Raw genomic sequence first — 17,273 nt, 5'->3', positions numbered from 1 at the left:
CACACAGGTTAAAGGTTCTTAAGAGGTTGTTAAAGGGTAATAATAGGATAAAGTTAATAAAAAACAAAGACATGATTAGCATAGAAGTTTGGGTAGGTAGGTACAACTAGGGAGAAGAGAGTTATAATCATTATAATTAAGAGAGCACATGGTAAGTTCCTGGGGGTACTGCTTTTCTGTCTCAATTTGAGTGGTATTTACAGATATTGACTTCGTAATATTTCTTTAAGCTCTATTCTTTTTTGTATTATCTATTAAGTTTTATAATCAAAAAGGTTAAATATCAGAGTTGCACTGTAGACAAAAGACGGGAATTACTAAAATATCCATGATTTTTTACTTTGTAATCATTAATTTTCCTCTTTCCTTTATCTTCTACAATAAGAAAACATGTAAGTTTAACAGCGCCACACACAGAGCGAGACCCTAAAGCTTACTATCATCATTCTAAACAGGTATTACGTAGGCCAGGATGATAGTCATTTCAAAGTAGGATCTTACATGAGTAATACAAAACTCCACATATACAAAAACAAGAATTAAAATAAATTCAGGTTTCAAAAGTCCACCTTGTTTCAGAAAATAAATTACTTCCTAGAGTAATTTATTTTACTGGTTCAATTTGTGTTATACAATGGGAAAGCGTCTGCACAATCTTCCACAGGCTCTCCAAATGTGGTAGTAATATTTGGCTCCTTACGACATATGAAAAGATATCTGAAACTGACTAAATGTTGCTAAAAGTTATCAAATTTGGCAAAGGAAGGATACTGGATAACTTCAGATTACACTTTCATTTTAATGTATTAAGTTTAAATATTTACCTAGGTCAGTTTGGAGTAAGCTAATTTGAAAATTTACTTTTTGTATCTGCTTATGAGGTCCAAAGAAAATTTTATGCAAAAGAGAGGAAAAGCCCTAAAATTTGTTTGCTCATCCATAAAGAAACTTTAATTATAGAAAGCTCTATGTCTAAAAGGAAAATCTTTACAAAAAGTGACATACGTAAGAATTCAAGATAAAGGCAAAAAACAAAACAAACAAAAACCCTCCCATTTTTTAAGTGTTCCAGAAACAACTTAATGGAATTTTGATGTACTTCCTATTAAAAGACTTGCACTAAGGAAAACAGACAAAATTCAAAGCAAATTCAAAACAAATCAATTAAAAAGTAGCAGCTTCTAGATTAAAAAACAATTTAAAAAGTAATGAAAAAAAAAAAAAGTAGCAGCTTCTGAGCGTTTCCAGGTTAGCCCAAAAGAATATCTAATAATATTCCATGAAGGCAGTGGGCAATATCATTTGCTTACCCCTAATTCTAGTATCTAGTACAAACATACACTAGAGTCAAACATTCATTCAATGAATAAATTATCCAGAAATAAGCACTTCTATGTGAAAAAAAGTTACCAGTCAAAATTTCAAATAACTATGACAATTACTGAACTTCATCAAAATAGGAAATAAATCTATGTTAGACACTTCAGCCTTAAGGTTAAATGCACCTTTGATTAAACATGTTACTTGACAAAAACTGCAGCCTTTGGAGAATTTAAGTGCCAGGTTCCAAATGTGTTTCTAAATGAAGACAGACAATGCCAAATTTGTACATCTCAGAATCAGCTGAATTGGAATTTGAAACCAAGTCTGATGACATCACTGAAGTCCTGAACATCTATGCTACTTATTAATATGAAATGTACGAGATGTGAAAAAGACAAAAGTTAGGTACTAGAAGTTGACAACCAAAGCACTAACACTGAAAATAAAAAGCAAAGATGTGGTGAGGGAAGTAGTTTCTCAGGATGCTTTTCTGAATTAGATCGAAGGGAGGGGACGTGGCAGGACCTGTGCTAAACAGAAAGAATGTAAACCGACCAGAACTGTTTAACCTTGATGAAGCTCAGACCTTCCCATGAAAACAAATTCATACCTTTACTGTCCAAATCAAGTCAAAAGTAGCAGCTCCTAAACTGTTGCCCTTCACCAAAAAGTTAAAAACAATGTAAGATTAATATAAATGCAGATGGTTACATAAATATTTATGGACATACAGTTATACAGGAGTCGGTACATGTATATATTTCCTTGCTCCATCAGCTGAGGGCCCTAAAAGCAATGACACCTCAGTAGCAAGGAACACACCTCGAGTCCAGCTTGGTTTCTAATACCATTCTCCAATTAAAGGAACCAAGGCTCCTTGGAGAAATGGTCGATTCCAGAACTGGAGCAGGAAATATACACGATGAGCCTGGAGCTCCTTCTAGTGCCAGAAAGAAAGTGCTTTAACAAAAAACAAACAACAATAAACCCCACAATAATGAGGATTACATCGAAGAGACACAGGAGAAAAAATATCCATACTGATGAAAATAAATGACTGAACAAATAAATGTAGAAGAGACAAAAGTCTCCCACATAAGAGAATTCCCAATAATTTTTGTAGACAATCTGACCTCAAGAAAGTGAAGTACTTAACTCCCCACTCAAGTGTGGGCTGCAAACTGGGTCTTCATCTAAAAGAATACAGTACGGGAAAGGGACTAGGGGGTACGAGGGAGTAACTTCGCAATGAAGAAACCTGACAAACACTACCTCAGCCAGGTGACTATGGTTCACATCAACAGTGATAAGTTACTACTGATGTAAAACCTAAGTTATAATTAGCAAATAGAATGTTGATAGTAAATGCCCCTAAATATATGATGAAAACTGAATTTTACCTCTGTAATCTTCCTCCCCAAAATACATAAGTCCAGTCTAATGATAAGGAAAACAAATGAATCCTAACTGGACATTTTACAAAAACACTTGCCCAGTATACCTCAAAATTGTCAAGGTCATCAAAAACAATGAAAGTCTGAGAAACTGTCAGTCCAGAGGTGCCAAAGAGATGTGACAATTATTTAGTATAACACTAATGTAAAAGTAATGCGGTATCCTAGAAGGGATTCTGAACAGAAAGAGAACAGAAAGAGAAAAGCCAACTCGACACTTTATTAATTGTAACAAATGTATCATACTAATATAAGATGTTAATCACAGGGCAGGTGTAGGATGGTGTACATGCAAACTCTATAGTATCTTCTGAATTATGCTATAAATCTAAAACTGTTTGAAAATATGTAACAAGTTTATTTAAAAAGCAACAATGTGAAAAAGTATCAACTTAGAAAGCACTGGTAAATGAAACAGGGATGAAATCAATAAATGGGTGATGCAGACAACAGTATGGCAAGTGGGCTTTCAATATTAACAGTTCTGTCTGAATTGTGAGAACTATATAAAACACTATTTTAAGTTACATAAGTCTTGCCCATATCATTTAAGTTTATTCCCAGACTATTTTGTTTTGTTCTTGCAATTTTCTCTTTTACTAAATGATTGTAGCAAGGAAAGCTACTGAATTTAAATACCCACTCTACTGATTGCTCATAATGCTGTTTAGTTTCTCAGCTTTTCCAGGTATTCAAAATAACTTTGCCTTCTCCAATATTTACACTTTGTTGTTCTCCTGCCTAACTGTTTTATATAGTACATCTAGAAAGATGTTAAATAACAACAGCATTAACTGGCTTCTTTGGCTGCCATCTTTAATGGGAATGCTTCTGGCTTTTCCCCACCATTAAGCATGATGCTGGGTGTGTGGTTTAAAAATATTCCTCTTGGATAGTAGATGGGGGGAGGGGGGTTCACACAGTGTGAGGGATATAAATGATAAACGTCTAAGTTTTGCTTTGTCTTGTGCACCTGAAACTAATAAAAAAAAAAAATATTCCTCTTACCAGATTTTTTAAAAAAATCAGAAATGGATTCAAATTTGTATTTAGATGTAGAAAATATTTTAGATCAGATCATTTTTCTTTGGATTAATATGATGAATTATATTAAAACACTTCCTAATAATAAACTACCCTGCTTCCTTCCTGACAAACCATACTTGATAAAGTATTACGTTCTTTTAATATATGTCATAATTTTATTTGCTAAATGCAATTTAGGTTTTACATCAATATACATTGATACTGGTGTGCTTTTTGTCATGTTTTGGTACCAGTGTTATACTAAATTTATAAAGCAATGGGAGGCTTTCCTTTTTTTATGTTGTAGATCAATTTAGGTAACATCGTAACTAGTCTTCATAGGTTTAAAGCAATTCATCAGCTCTTTGCTAGTTTTCTTGATTCTTTCTATATTTATGGATCTGTTTGCATTTTTCCACAGATCCCAAATCATTTCTATTCGCATCTTCTTAAATAATTCATTCCATCTACCAATTTTTAATTTTTAACCTTAAAACGCTCTCTAAAATTGAGTATGGGTCCCAATTTATCCCCACCAATAAAAACTAAGAAAAACACAGTTATAAAGATAGGAAACGATGAAGCAAAACCGTCATTCAATTATTTCCACAAATTTTATTGGAATAGAATTTGAAAAAGTTGGATACAGAGGTCAATAAATAACTCAAGTGAATTTCTATATATTAGCAAACAAATTGCAATTTTAAAAGGTAATCATTTATAACAGCATCAAAAACAAAGCTAATAGAAATAAACCAAGATATGTAGAGACAAGTAATTAAGATTTCAAAAATCTAGATTAACGGAGATGACCATCACGTCCATGAATGAAGGACTACACATTGTAAAGATGTCAATTCTCCACGCTGACCTACAGATACAACCCCCATCAAAATCCCACCAGATTATTTATCTGTAGAGTTTTGACAAGCTAATTCTAAAAATATTACATGCAAATATTAAAACCCAAAAACCAATACACCCTTGAAGAGAATTAAATATGGGAGATGGAGGAAAGGGAGATATCAAAACAGTGCTACAGTACTTATAACAGGACGGGCACAGGGAGAGACAGACCAATGGAACCAAGCAGAGAGCAGTTTGGCAGTATCCTGTGAGTGAACAAACCAGCACTTCTATTGCTAGGTAAAAAAACTCCCAGAGAAATTCTTGAACATGTGCACCAAGATACACATAGAAGGTTCAAAGCAGAACTGTTTAAAACAGCAGAAAATGGTAACAGCCCAAATAGCTAATAATCATAGATTAAATATATTGTGGCATGTTAATAAAATGGAGTAACATTAAAGTGAAAAACAGAATACAACTCTATGCATGAGACGCTCTCAAAGTTGAAAAAAAAAGTAGAATTCCAAAATCCAAATATAGGCCAAACAAAACATACTGTTTAGAGATACATACATTAATAACACTACATACATTTAGTAACACTAAAGAAAAACAAGAAAATGATCCTTAGAAGTCACAACTAGTAATTTACTTCTTAGGGAGAGAGAGGGAGACATGTACTGGTAGGTGCACACAGGCTTTAAAAGGGAACGGGCATCATTCTACTTAACACTGGTGGAATTACACAGGTGTTTGTTTTACTATTCTTTAAATTGTACATATACATTGTACACATCCACCTATGTATTTTATAATTTTTAACACGTTGTGTACGGATCACGAGAATCTTCACAAGGGATTTAAACCCCGCCGCACGCAACGTGTTAAAAGACTACTTTTCAAAGTATTAAGAGCCCAAACTTTACTTTCAAATGGCAACCATGTATTATGAAAGAGAACAGACATCTGCATTCTCACAACTGAAATATTCGAAGAAGACAACTTACCTTATATAGTCCAATGCCAGGATCAATAAGAAAATCACGAGTTGATGTAGACGGCTGAATGGAAGGTCCCCCTCTTGGGGTTTTCTTCCCTTTAGGTGGATTATTAGAACAGGGTTTGGCCTGTACATCAGTCTGTTTAGATGTGCTAGGAAGATCAGGGTCTGGGCGAACTAGTAGCTGAATTATATCATTCAGTCCAACATCATAATCAAATAAAGTATATCCATTTTCCAACTAGAAGGAAAAAGGCAGAAAAAGATTAAAATGTTTCTCTCAAAGCATGATCTTTCTACATCTTTAGTTACCCAAAAGCCCTAGCCAAATTAAAATTCACAGTATTGCAATCAGTGATCTTGAAGTCATTCCTATTATTTTATGGTCTCTGATGTCAGCATCTACTCAGGACTTCAGTAAATTAAGAATAATTCCATATTAGGTAAAGGGTACACTGATAGCCACTGAAATTAAAAATGTATCATTGCTGGGGTGGCTGGTTAGCTCAGCTGGTTAGAGGACGGTGCTAATAATACCAAAGTCGGTTTGATCCCCACATGGGCCACTGTGAGCTGCGACCTCCTTAAAAAAACAACAAACAAACAGGTATCATTGCTGTAGTGACTTCATCATGTAGGTAGAAAAACTCTAGATTTCTCACCAAGTTTTATTTCAGTGAATAGTAACTAAATCCACTGCAAGATGTGGTAAATTTTGAAAAAGAGTTGTTTTATGACCTGTGTTCATAAAGAGATTAAGTTAACCATTTTATCTTTCTGAAGAGTGTCAGTAATTTAAAAAAGAAATCAAGCAGGAAAAAAAAATTCAAGCAGGAATAATTATAATTCTTTCTCATGCTATTCCACTTGCCTAAAGTTCACTAATTTTATCCATTTGTAAAGGTTATCAAGTTGGATCATGAAAAGTCTTCCAAGATGAATAGTGAATAAATTATCTTGTAACTTACCCATATTTTGGCAAGGTCTCTGTAATTGACACTGAATTGTGTCAATCCACCCCTAAACCCTCCTTCCCCCAATATTTGATGTCCTAATCCCAGGTATCTCAGAATGTGACATTTGGAAACAGGGTCTTTACAGAGGGAATCAAGTTAAACCTAGGTCACATGGGTGGACCCTAATCCACTGTGATTGGCATTCTTATAAAAAGTTAAAAATTTGGATCGAGACAGACACACAGAGGGAAGATGTAAAGGCACACAAGTAAGAGACAGCCACATGACAGGAGTGATGCATTTATAAGCCAAGGAACACCAAAGATTGCTAGTAAACACTAGAAGCTAAAAGAAGCAAGGAAGGATTCTTCCCTAGAGTTGTCAGAGAGAACACCGCCCTGCTGATACCTTGATTTCAGACTTATAGCCTCCAGAACCCAGAGACAATAAATTTCTGTTGTTAAGCCACCTAGGCTTTGGTACTTTGTTACGGAAGCCCTAGGAAACTAAGTCTCCGTATTGTTTCTTTATAAAATTCAGTTGACTATTTCACTATGATACAATACGAAAACTAAACTCCTTCAAGACCAAAACTATCATTTCCCCAGAAACATTACCAATTTAATTGTTCCTTTTCCCCTCGTTGTATGTAATACCTGTCACCACCTACAACTCTCTACCACAGTAAGACCATGCTTGAGAAGTCAACCAAAGGGAAAGAATTAAAAGTCTACCCTTGAATGATACACTTACTAATATACTGGATAAGTTAATTTTAATTCAAGTGGTCCAAGAACACACCTAGACAATCCTGCACATTACAGGTGTTCACAATTGTTAAACAGAACAAGGAATCAAGAAATTCACAAATTTCTCAGTGGGGGAATTAAAGTAGATACTATCTCACAGGTTAGTTAATATGCTGATTCCAAATAAGTCGAAGGAGTCTCCCAAAATTCAGCAGATAAACTCTTACAAGGATGGCAATGTTAATATTGCTTAGCTTATTAAAAAAACAAACAAGAACTCCCTCTAATCCTGAACTCCTGGGGGAAAAAACAACAACTCAAGGAACAAAAAAAGAAACCTATACCTTTACACTTTCATTTTGACATTCTCCAAGAGCGCCCCACCCTACCCAAGACAGAACGCACTAATTCAGGAACAGCTGAAAAAGCACAACTTGATTAAACATACAACTGTTGCATATTATGACAAGTATAAAACAATGGAATTGTTTAAAGCAGAAAACAAACTCTAACAGCCTAGACCACGCAAATTAAATGGTAGGGCATTCCCCAAAATGAAGATAGCTGTTAAGGTAGTGAAACAATTGGAAATCCAAAGTGTTTCCATAAACATTTTTCCATGGAACTTTAAGGCACAAGAGTCAGAGGGACCTCAGGGCATTCTTATACTCAACCCCTTTGATTAGTTTCTATCAAATGATCAATCAAAGTAAATACAACCTGCTTCAAGGGGTACTTGGTTTGAAGGAAAAGCAATGTCTGAGAGAAAGTCAGAAACACTAAGCATTATCAAGGCATGAGACCACACGATAGAAGTTAAGCTCGCATTAACATGTAACCACTTTTCCTCCAATTATTCATGCTTACTATGATGGCCACTTTTACCCAGATTATCCACTTCCATCCCTAATTCATAGCTACCCATCCAGTTTTCCAAAAACAGTTACTATCCATTGCATAGCAAGTTCCACACAGCTAACTCACTGTGAAGTTGTGAAGAATGTTGGAATGATTTATTACTTGAAAAGTACTGAAGTTCTCCCAAATCTTATGAAAGTACAGACTGAAAGTTAGTTGTCACTTAAATAATGCTCTGAGTGGGGAGAAAGGGATTGAGTCACTCAGAAATTAAAACATCTACGAGTTTCAGGCATGTAACCAAAATCCATTAATGTCTCATAGCAGGAAATGTTTTGAGAATTTATCCTAGAAGATGGGGCTGCAGGATCTAATATTAGAGAGGCAGGAACGGTCCTACAATTTTGTTTTGCCAGACTGCACTCTTGAATTTTTATGGATTGAATGAAGAAATTCTGGGTAACAGGAAGAACCGTAACAGTGATGCGAGGGGAAAGGAAGCAAACACCAAGTGAGAAGGCAGTGGGGGAGTCATTCCCAAGACTAGTGGTAAGCATGTAGGTGGCGAGCATTAAGTTAGTAACTTTCATGTATCTTTCACATTGCAGAGCATGTGTGCATGCACAACATATATAACACGCAACTCTTTCTCCCTCTCCTCTTTAAGTAGGCACTTTTTTTTTTTTAACTTTGTATACTGTGTGAAAACTAAGAGTCCAGAGGCAAAAGATAACTAACTATTCCATTTTCATTCTGCTCTGGTTCATGCCGTACATCCACCATCAATTCTAAGGTTATCTCTATGTGGTAAAAGGGAAAGAATGAAATGAGGGAAGAGAACCCTTCTAAAGTAGGAAATGCTCTGGATTCTCAAAAGATTTGGAGACTCACCAATATTACTTTCTTGAAAAAACCCAATCCCCAGGGTGCATCAAATGCAACCCCCAGAGAAGACTATCCAAATGAGGTTACCCTACTCTAACCAAAATTTATAGCCCTGAATTGCTGCTCTCCATTTTGACCCTCAAAAGTGGAGTCAATTACACTGCCTCTCAAATTTAATTTGCATACAGATCACCTGGGGACCTTGTTAAAATAGATTCTACTTCAGTAGGTCTGGTGTGAGGCTCCCAGGTGAAGCTAATGCTGCTGGTCTTGCTGATCCAGGGACCACACTGCGAATATTAAGAAACTAGTAGGAGAATGACTATCCTTCAACTTTCATTTTCAAACTCTGTTGTTCATCAGAATCTCCTGAGGGGTCTTGTTAAATTCAACTACTTGCAATTCTGGGGTGAGTTGAGCATCGATACTAAACATCCACAGGTGATTCTCATATACACAGAAGATTAAAAGCAGCAGACCTAATGTACAAAGGGGAGGGGAAGGAGGAAAGGTTATCATTTACATCACAGATACTGTAAATTTACTTTTATTTCTGACATTTTTCACAATGTGGCAGTAAAGCATCTTGAGGAAAGAGTGACTTTTTCTAATAAGCATGAAGGAGGCAAATGACAGGATGGGGCAGTCCTGTTGACACCAATCCAGTAGTTGCCAGGTTTGGACACACTACCCTGTCCACCAGCTGTGGACTCCAAAGAGGAAAGGATAATGGAGATAATAATCACCCCCACGGCTACTTTGAAGCTTATAAAGAAACAAACGCAGCTGGAGCAGTGTCTTCCATCTCTGTCTCCAACTCAATGGGGCACCAAACGTCCATTCCTCATCCCTATTGGGTAATCACTGAGCTGAAGAAATCAAACAAGTAATTCACTGCCTTGGGGGAAGAAGTACAAATGATTGTCATCCTCAACAATTTTCCCCTGAACGTGGAACCAGCTTCCTGGTTTACTGGAAGTTTACATCTTTGCCCTGAATTTAACCCAATCCCTACCTTTCTCTCAAGACAGCCATGTGCATCCTCTTTTAGCGTATTTGATAACTAGACTTTAGGGGTGTTGCCCAGGAATACATCTTCATACTTCATTTCTATCACTGGTGCTGAAGCCACCAAAGTATCCCAGGAATTCATATACTATTACTGTCCCTCGCTAGAAAATAAAATTCAGAACATCTGATTACATGCTTTTCACCTCTGACCAAAAATATAGAAAAGTATCAGCCACTGATGGCACAGGAATCTGAATCTACATAGTGTTTAATACACATACAATTATTTCCAAAGCAAAGTTTGTAACTAAATTAAACACCTGTTTTTATTACAAGTCAAACACTAAAGGATCAATAGAAACTGGCTGCAAACACATATCAAAGATGCCATCACATTGATTTAAAAACAATTAAAACATCCCCAGGCTCACTCTATCTCAGAGTGTAATCATGTCACTCTGAAATTTCTGGGCAGTTTTAGAAGGGTATGCATATCAAAGGTAGAAAAAGATTCCTTTCAAATCCTTTGTGGCTGTAGGAAAACGACTACTACCAAATCAAAGAGAGCTACATTTATTTCCAACCACATGACTGGAGCCAAATTTGGTCTATCAACTGGAGGATGCCAACTTTTCTGGTGGATTAACACTTAAAAAAAAAAAAAAAAAAAAAAGACAAGAAAAATAGGATGAGTCTGGGTCTCTAGGTATAGACCACGAGAGACCTATGAAATAGGAAGACTCTTCAATGGGCCAGACCCCGGCCATACCATACAACTACCAGAGACGCCCACAGACACCTTCACCATCAAAAATACCTTCAGCCTTCAAATATGTGCCGCTGGCTTACTCCAGTTGCTATATTAAAAACTTGGGTGAAAGGACTATTAGAAGGTGAGAAGGAAGAAGAGCAAAACTGTCTTTTATACTCCTTTCCCTTCTGGGGATAACCCCTCTCTGGCCTACACTAGGCAATTTAAACACGGTCCCGCGTTACATCAATAGCTTCTTCAGTCCAGGTCTCTAATCTCCCCCACGACAGATTCTAATTCTAGAAGAGGAGATGAGAGATGGGAGCCCTAAGTTCTGGAAACTCTGCGAATCTTCAGTGTCTACAAATCCTTTCCACAGTGAGAAGACAGAGTTAGGGTTCTTGTGCCCAGAACCAGCAATACGTAAGTTTCCCCCTCTCCTCTTTGGGAGCGGGGAAGCGCGGAAGCGAGGAGAGCTGTTAGCAGGGGAAGCTCCGCTGGGAGCCGGGGCCGCTGGCCCTCCTCACCCGCACTGTGCCATGGCCTCCACAGCCCGCTGCCCTCCCCGCCCTCCTGACCCCACTGAGCGCGGGAAGCAAGGTAACCCAGGCGCTCTGGCGGGCTGTGCCTGCGATTGCTGCCCCGCTGAGAAAGACGTTACTCCGTGCTCTAGGCGCCCCTGCCTACGGCCTCGCCGGGCACACCTGCACTCGAGGCTGGCGGGGACCCCGGTGCGCCCCCTCGGCGGGCCCAGGCCCGCGTTGAGGTTCGCGGGCTGCCCACCCGACGTGGAACCAGGTGCGCTCCGCGCGCGCGGCGCACCAAGCCTTCGGGCCTGCCCAGCCCACGCGTCCTGGAGGCGCTCCGCTGCCCTCGCCCCGAGCTTCCCGAGGGATGCGCTGGGCGCGTCTCACCTGTTTGCCCCGGTAGAAGAGGCGTTGGCACTCGGGCCGCACGTCGAACAGCGCCCACACCCGCTCGCGCAGCTCCTCAATTGTGGCTTTGCGAGACACGTCCTCAATGGTGCGCGTCTGGGAGCCGTCGATGGTGCGAACCTGGATCCACATCTTGGCGCCGGGAGAGGGGGCCGGCTCCGCTTTGTCTCCCCCTGTGCTCAGGGCGCCGCGCCCCGCCCGGCCCGCGCCGCTTCCCCGGTGGCTCCGGCTCTCCGCGGCCGGCGGGCGAGTGCGCGCACAAGCGAGGAAGACCGACCAGACGCCGGGCCGGAGAAGCGGCCGCAACTCCTAAACCGCGTACCCGCCCAGCCGAGCAGAGGAGGAAAGGAAACCGGAACTAGTCGGAGGCGCCGCCGCCGCTGCAGCCCCCACCTCACAAATAGGAAGAAGCCTTGTCTGCGCGGCGCGGAGTGTTTACTTATAGAGCGCTAGCTCCCACATGGAGGTCACGGCGCGAACCCGGATCTCGCGAGATCCACGCCGGGCTCCGCCTTAAAGAGGAAGCGGCCCGGGAAGTGGCTGTAGACCAGAGGGAACTAAAATGGGCGGGGCGGAGGGGCGGGGCTGCCCAGAGCCGTTAGTCGCTACTCCGCCTGCACCTGAGGACTGGACACTTCCTCTAGCCTTCGGGTTTGGGGTAGTCACGAGGGCCGCTACACTATATGCCGTTTTGGTCCTGCTATCAGGACCCGGGGGGCGAGCGACACCTCAGACCTTAGTGGACACGGTTCTGTGGTCTCAAAAACACCAAAAATAAGAAACTCTGACGTCCACTTGTATGATCATGGAAAGCGGGGTCCGGGCGGGCACGGCCTAAATTTCTTGAGGAAGCACATAAGGAAATGAGCCCGCTCTACCGCGCTCACCGGGACACCGTCCGTCACGCGGCCTGGTGGGGCCGGCCGCCCTGGAAAGGCTCCGGGGACCCTTGTGCTTCGCGAACTCCTTTCCCGCCCGTCCCCACTGCTTCCTTCGCGCGGGAACCTTCCTGGGGTTTCCCGCCGCTGGGCTGAGGTGGCGGCCCCTGTCCCGAAGGCCGCGGGCTTGTGCTGGGATCGCCTCTCGCGCCGCCGCGCTTACACCCCGACCTCTGGCCACGGTGGTGCGGGTGCCGCCACCCAGAGGGCCGCTCGTCAGAACCGGACGTTTCCGTTTGTGGATCTCTTGTGTTAGTGTTTTTGGACTGCGGGATTGCGGAGTATGGAAAACATTTTTAAAAGATGCAAAACTACACACCTCTGAAGAAAGAACTCCAGAGATCCTGCTAGGAATAAGTTCTCAGAAATAGGCCCAACGCAGCATTACCGAACTGAGCTTATTTAAAATGAAAATACGTCTTCCCAAGTAGGAAGCGAGAATATGAAAGTAGAAAATATACATAGGTATATAACTTGGACTTTATCTCTGCCAAAATCCATCACTTGAATATTGAGACCGGTGCTAATTATTTCCATAAGTGTAGAGAAACATTGTTGTAATAACCAATTAAAGTAATTACATGTACAGAGAAGTCCATAAACAAGCATGGCCAGCACAAGAGGGACAGACGTAGATATACATATTTTTGGTCTTTGCTCTTGCCTGAAAATTTTACATTCGCTTATATCCTCTATAGTTTATCTTGTCTGCTCCTTATTTAAGTAAAGCAAATATTGACTATTCATTACATGTGTAAATGTGGTGATAGAGATATAGCATAAAGCAATAAGAAATGGCTATTTACCATTGTAAGGATATGCTATGCCCTTGTGGAGGCCTATTAAAAAATTATTTTAATTCTCTTCACAATGAATTTGCAATCTAGCTCAGATAAGATTTAGGAAAAAATAAAAATATTAAAGAATAGTTTAGTACTGTTCAGTCTACTGTTGGTCAAAACAGCAATCAGAGAAGAGAGAAGGACTAGAATGATCTGGGAGTTTAAGGATAAGCGTACAACTTGACCTGAATTCAATGGCATATTGTAATGGGGATAGCATTTAAATGTTCATTCGTGGGTTGAGATAGATCTCAACTGTAATCCCAGTTTTGCTGTTTACTGAAATTGTGATCTTGGACAAATTATTTGCTTCGATTTCCTCAACGTAAAATGGTGCTTATAACATATAATGAATGTAAAGCTTTAGCATAGTGTACTATGGTAGCTTATCCCTTGTTGGTACACAATTACTTTTGTGCTATTATTATGGAGAGGATTTAGATAAACAGAGAATGCCCAAACAGGAGAGAGTGCTTAAGCAAACACAGAAGGTATGCATTTTTACAGGTCAGAAAGGATTTCTTATCAGAGGAAGGTTGACTAAATAGAAAAGGGCAGAATATGAAGATTGGCATTCAAAGCAGTAGATTTTTCGGGCCCCAAGAAGAAACTGAGAAATCCACTGATGTGATTAAATACCCTGTTTCCCTGAAAATAAGACCTAGCCGGACAATCAGCTCTAATGAGTCTTTTAGAGCAAAAATTAATATAAGACCCGGTATCATATTATATCCAGTATTATATTATATTAAAGACCCGGTCTTATAGTAAAATAAGACCTGGTCTTATATTAATTTTTGCTCCAAAAGACGCATTGGAGCTTATGGTCCAGCTAGGTCTTATTTTCGGTGAAATGCGGTATGCACTTGGAAAGACAGGAATGGAAGCAATGTGGAAGAATACCTTAGGGGAAAACTAGGGGACGGGGAGAGGCAGGAGAGATGTCAAAAAGCATTGCGAAGAGGCAATTTTATCAGTTTTGGTGAAATTTCTGGCAATAGGTAAGAGAAAAAAAGGTAGATTCCAGAGTATTATAGAAAATCAGGCCTATCAGACTTGTGGAATGTGTGGATATGAGGGATGAGGAAAATGGAATGTTGAGAATAATTCCCAAGTTTCTAGCTTGGGAGACTTAAATGAATGGCTTAGGTAGACGGTGATGCTCTTAACTGAACTAGAAGAGGAAGAAAGTTGGGAAACTGCATTTGATTTCCATTTGAGCTGTATTACATTTGAAATGCATCCAAAATATACCTTGATGGAGATATCTAACTGACAGCGTATAAAAATAAATGAAGCGAAATAGAAAAGTTCTGAAAGAGGAACTAGTCAAGACCTCTTGTACTCACTCTCAAGAGGCAATTTATCCTTCTCAATGTGGTGGGTCTTTAAGGGAGAACCCTTTGCAGGAGAGGCAGGAAACCATTGTCAAAATTAGGTATCTACAAGGACTGTATAGGATCTGTGTTATTTTAGTCAATATAGATCCCAAAGGATTGTCAGGCCAGAGTTTAGAGATGTGGGACTCAGAAAAGGCATATTTGTTCTGTACAGACCAAATTAATTTCATCCGGAGACATAAGCTCATGTGTGTAGTAAGTTATTTAAGACATAAATAAGTAATTGTAAATAGTGATTCTATATCTAACAAAATACATCCTTCTGTGTTTCTCCATACAGTACATATTGTATTAAGGTTTTATCTCTTTACATACAATGCTGTTGCTGTATCCTTAGGAAGTTTCCCAGTTGTAAAAACAAGATAGAACTTTTCTGACAAAAACCACAATATCAGACAGCGTTGACATACCATGCCTTATTACCAGATGTGTAGCTGAAACAACTTGGATGTGAACAAAGAAAGAAAAAATAAATTACTTACATGGATGAAGAGCAAATACTAAAGTTTAGGCCATCAGTCATGATTCAGTATTTGTCCAAGTCAAAAGAGGCAAAATAGAAAGACAAAAGATTGATTGTAGAATTAATTATTCTAGAATCTTATACCCAGAATATCTCCAGTTTTCTCAACTAATGTCCCAAAGTCAAGAACTTTTATATATATATTTTAAAAATGAATTTCAGTTGGCTCTCTGAAGCTATGATTACCACCTTTTCATCCACACCTCTATGCTGTCTTCCTTTTGCTCCTCCACAGCCATTCTCTACCTGCTCTCCTAAGGGCAGGAGTACACCGATGGGGTCCGTGCTCTCAGCCTTTGGCCAGTGATGAGGAAGCACGGACAGGAAACTGCACGATGGGAAGAGAATGAGGTCAGTATATTTATTCCCTTGGCTTTCTCCCCGAAAGTTTACCTGGGGCTGTCTGTTGCCTTCCTGGGAAGTTACTACTCCTCTTCAAATGGCCTGTTCTCCATGACTCACTCTTCCATGTTCTGGGAACCTCTTCCTCCTCTTGTTGCTTTGGATATAGGAATTGTAACAGCTTTATAGTCCTAGATCATGCATATTCCTTCAGTTCCCTATACCTTGGCCGACACCCTTTTAATTGGTCCCTTGAGGTGGGGGAAAGAAGAAACATTAAACTACCTTAACTGGAGGTTTCCTGTTATAATTTCTAATCCTTTTTAAAAAAGAATTACATATCATAAGCAAACTAGAATTTCCATTGACTGAAAAATACTTCATATTGGGGCTCACTACTTAAACTAGCCATATTTTAAAGCGTGTGTTTTCTTTTTAGTAGAATCACTGATTTCTATTGTGGAAATCTTTAGAGATTTTAGAGATCATTCTGGTCTAACCTTTTCTTTAAATGAGAAAATGATTGGACAAGGACATGTAATCAATGAGTAACAGCATAAGAGCTTAACTCCCCAGTATCCTTCCAGGGTTCTTTACCCTTCAGCTCTCCCTCTTTTGTTTCTCTAGAGGCTTCTCCATTCATTTGGTCCAGAGAATAATCCTTATCCTTCCTGCGGTGAGTACCTGTTTTTTTTTTTTTTTGGAATACCTGACAGCTCAGGTAGGACTGGGGCCTGGGATTCTCACTAAAGGCTTGCAGTTTATTCCTGTTTTCAGTTGCATACCTTCTTCTGTCTTCTGAGATTAGTTCTTCCTATTGCTGAACCTTTCTAAGAGTCTTTGGATCAATTCAGCTCATTTCCCCATGAAGGCAGTTAGGATTCAAATTCCTAATGATGGGATCAACTTAGGCTTCAACTTCAACTTGCTCTGCAAAATAAATTCTACAGTTTTAAAATAATAGCCGTCACTTTCCTATCCCTCACAGTTTCTGTGGGACAGGAATTTTGAAATGACTCAATTGGAAAGCCTGAGTCTGGCTCAGAATCTGTCATTCCACTGCAGTCAGGTGCGGTTAAACGGAAAGAATGGGCACTAGGGCAGTTGGGAATTAGCTGGGAATCTCTCCCCAAGAAGTCTCAGGACTTCTCTACATGGTGTCTCTCTGTGGGTTACTTTGGGCTTTCTCACAGCAGGGCTGCCTGAGAGCAGTCAGGCTACATAGAGGGTGATTGAAGACTTAAAGGGTGAGAATTCCACTGAACAAGTGTAGCTGTGTCACTTTTTATGGCCTGATTTGAAAGTCACATCGTGTCACTTCTGCCATATTCTTTTGACCAAAATATTGACAAAAGCCCATTCAGTTTCAGGAGGAGAGGATAGAAACCCCACCTCGTGATGGAAGGGGTGTCAAAGTCACATTGTAAGAAA

At 39.8% G+C, this 17,273-nt stretch overlaps 1 protein-coding gene and 1 long non-coding RNA gene across 3 annotated transcripts in view; one reads left to right on the top strand and one right to left on the bottom strand.

Annotated features, from left to right (window-relative positions):
• UHRF2 (ubiquitin like with PHD and ring finger domains 2) overlaps positions 1-12,289 on the bottom strand; it is a 68,376-nt gene extending 56,087 nt beyond the window's left edge. For both annotated transcript variants that reach the window (XR_012495715.2, XM_019727140.2), the window contains exons 1-2: positions 11,777-12,289; positions 5,660-5,893 (exon numbers count right to left, since the gene is read on the bottom strand). Coding sequence is in view for 1 of the 2 variants with exons in the window: in XM_019727140.2 (XP_019582699.1) it covers positions 5,660-5,893; positions 11,777-11,929 (387 nt within the window). In the remaining variant the exon portion in view is untranslated. The remainder of the gene's footprint in view (positions 1-5,659; positions 5,894-11,776) is intronic.
• Positions 12,290-12,319: 30 nt separating this feature from the next.
• On the top strand, positions 12,320-16,570 carry LOC148755008 (uncharacterized). The gene is made up of 3 exons (XR_016019293.1): positions 12,320-13,200; positions 15,736-15,851; positions 16,470-16,570. It is a non-coding gene; the product is annotated as an uncharacterized LOC148755008 (long non-coding RNA).
• Positions 16,571-17,273: the final 703 nt, after the last annotated feature.

Source organism: Rhinolophus sinicus, chromosome 16, assembly GCF_057876585.1.
Source record: "Rhinolophus sinicus isolate RSI-liver-muscle chromosome 16, RSI-T2T, whole genome shotgun sequence".
NCBI classification, from domain to species: domain Eukaryota; kingdom Metazoa; phylum Chordata; class Mammalia; order Chiroptera; family Rhinolophidae; genus Rhinolophus; species Rhinolophus sinicus.
Note: the sequence above shows the minus strand (reverse complement) of the source record. Positions and strands in the feature narration are given on the sequence as shown.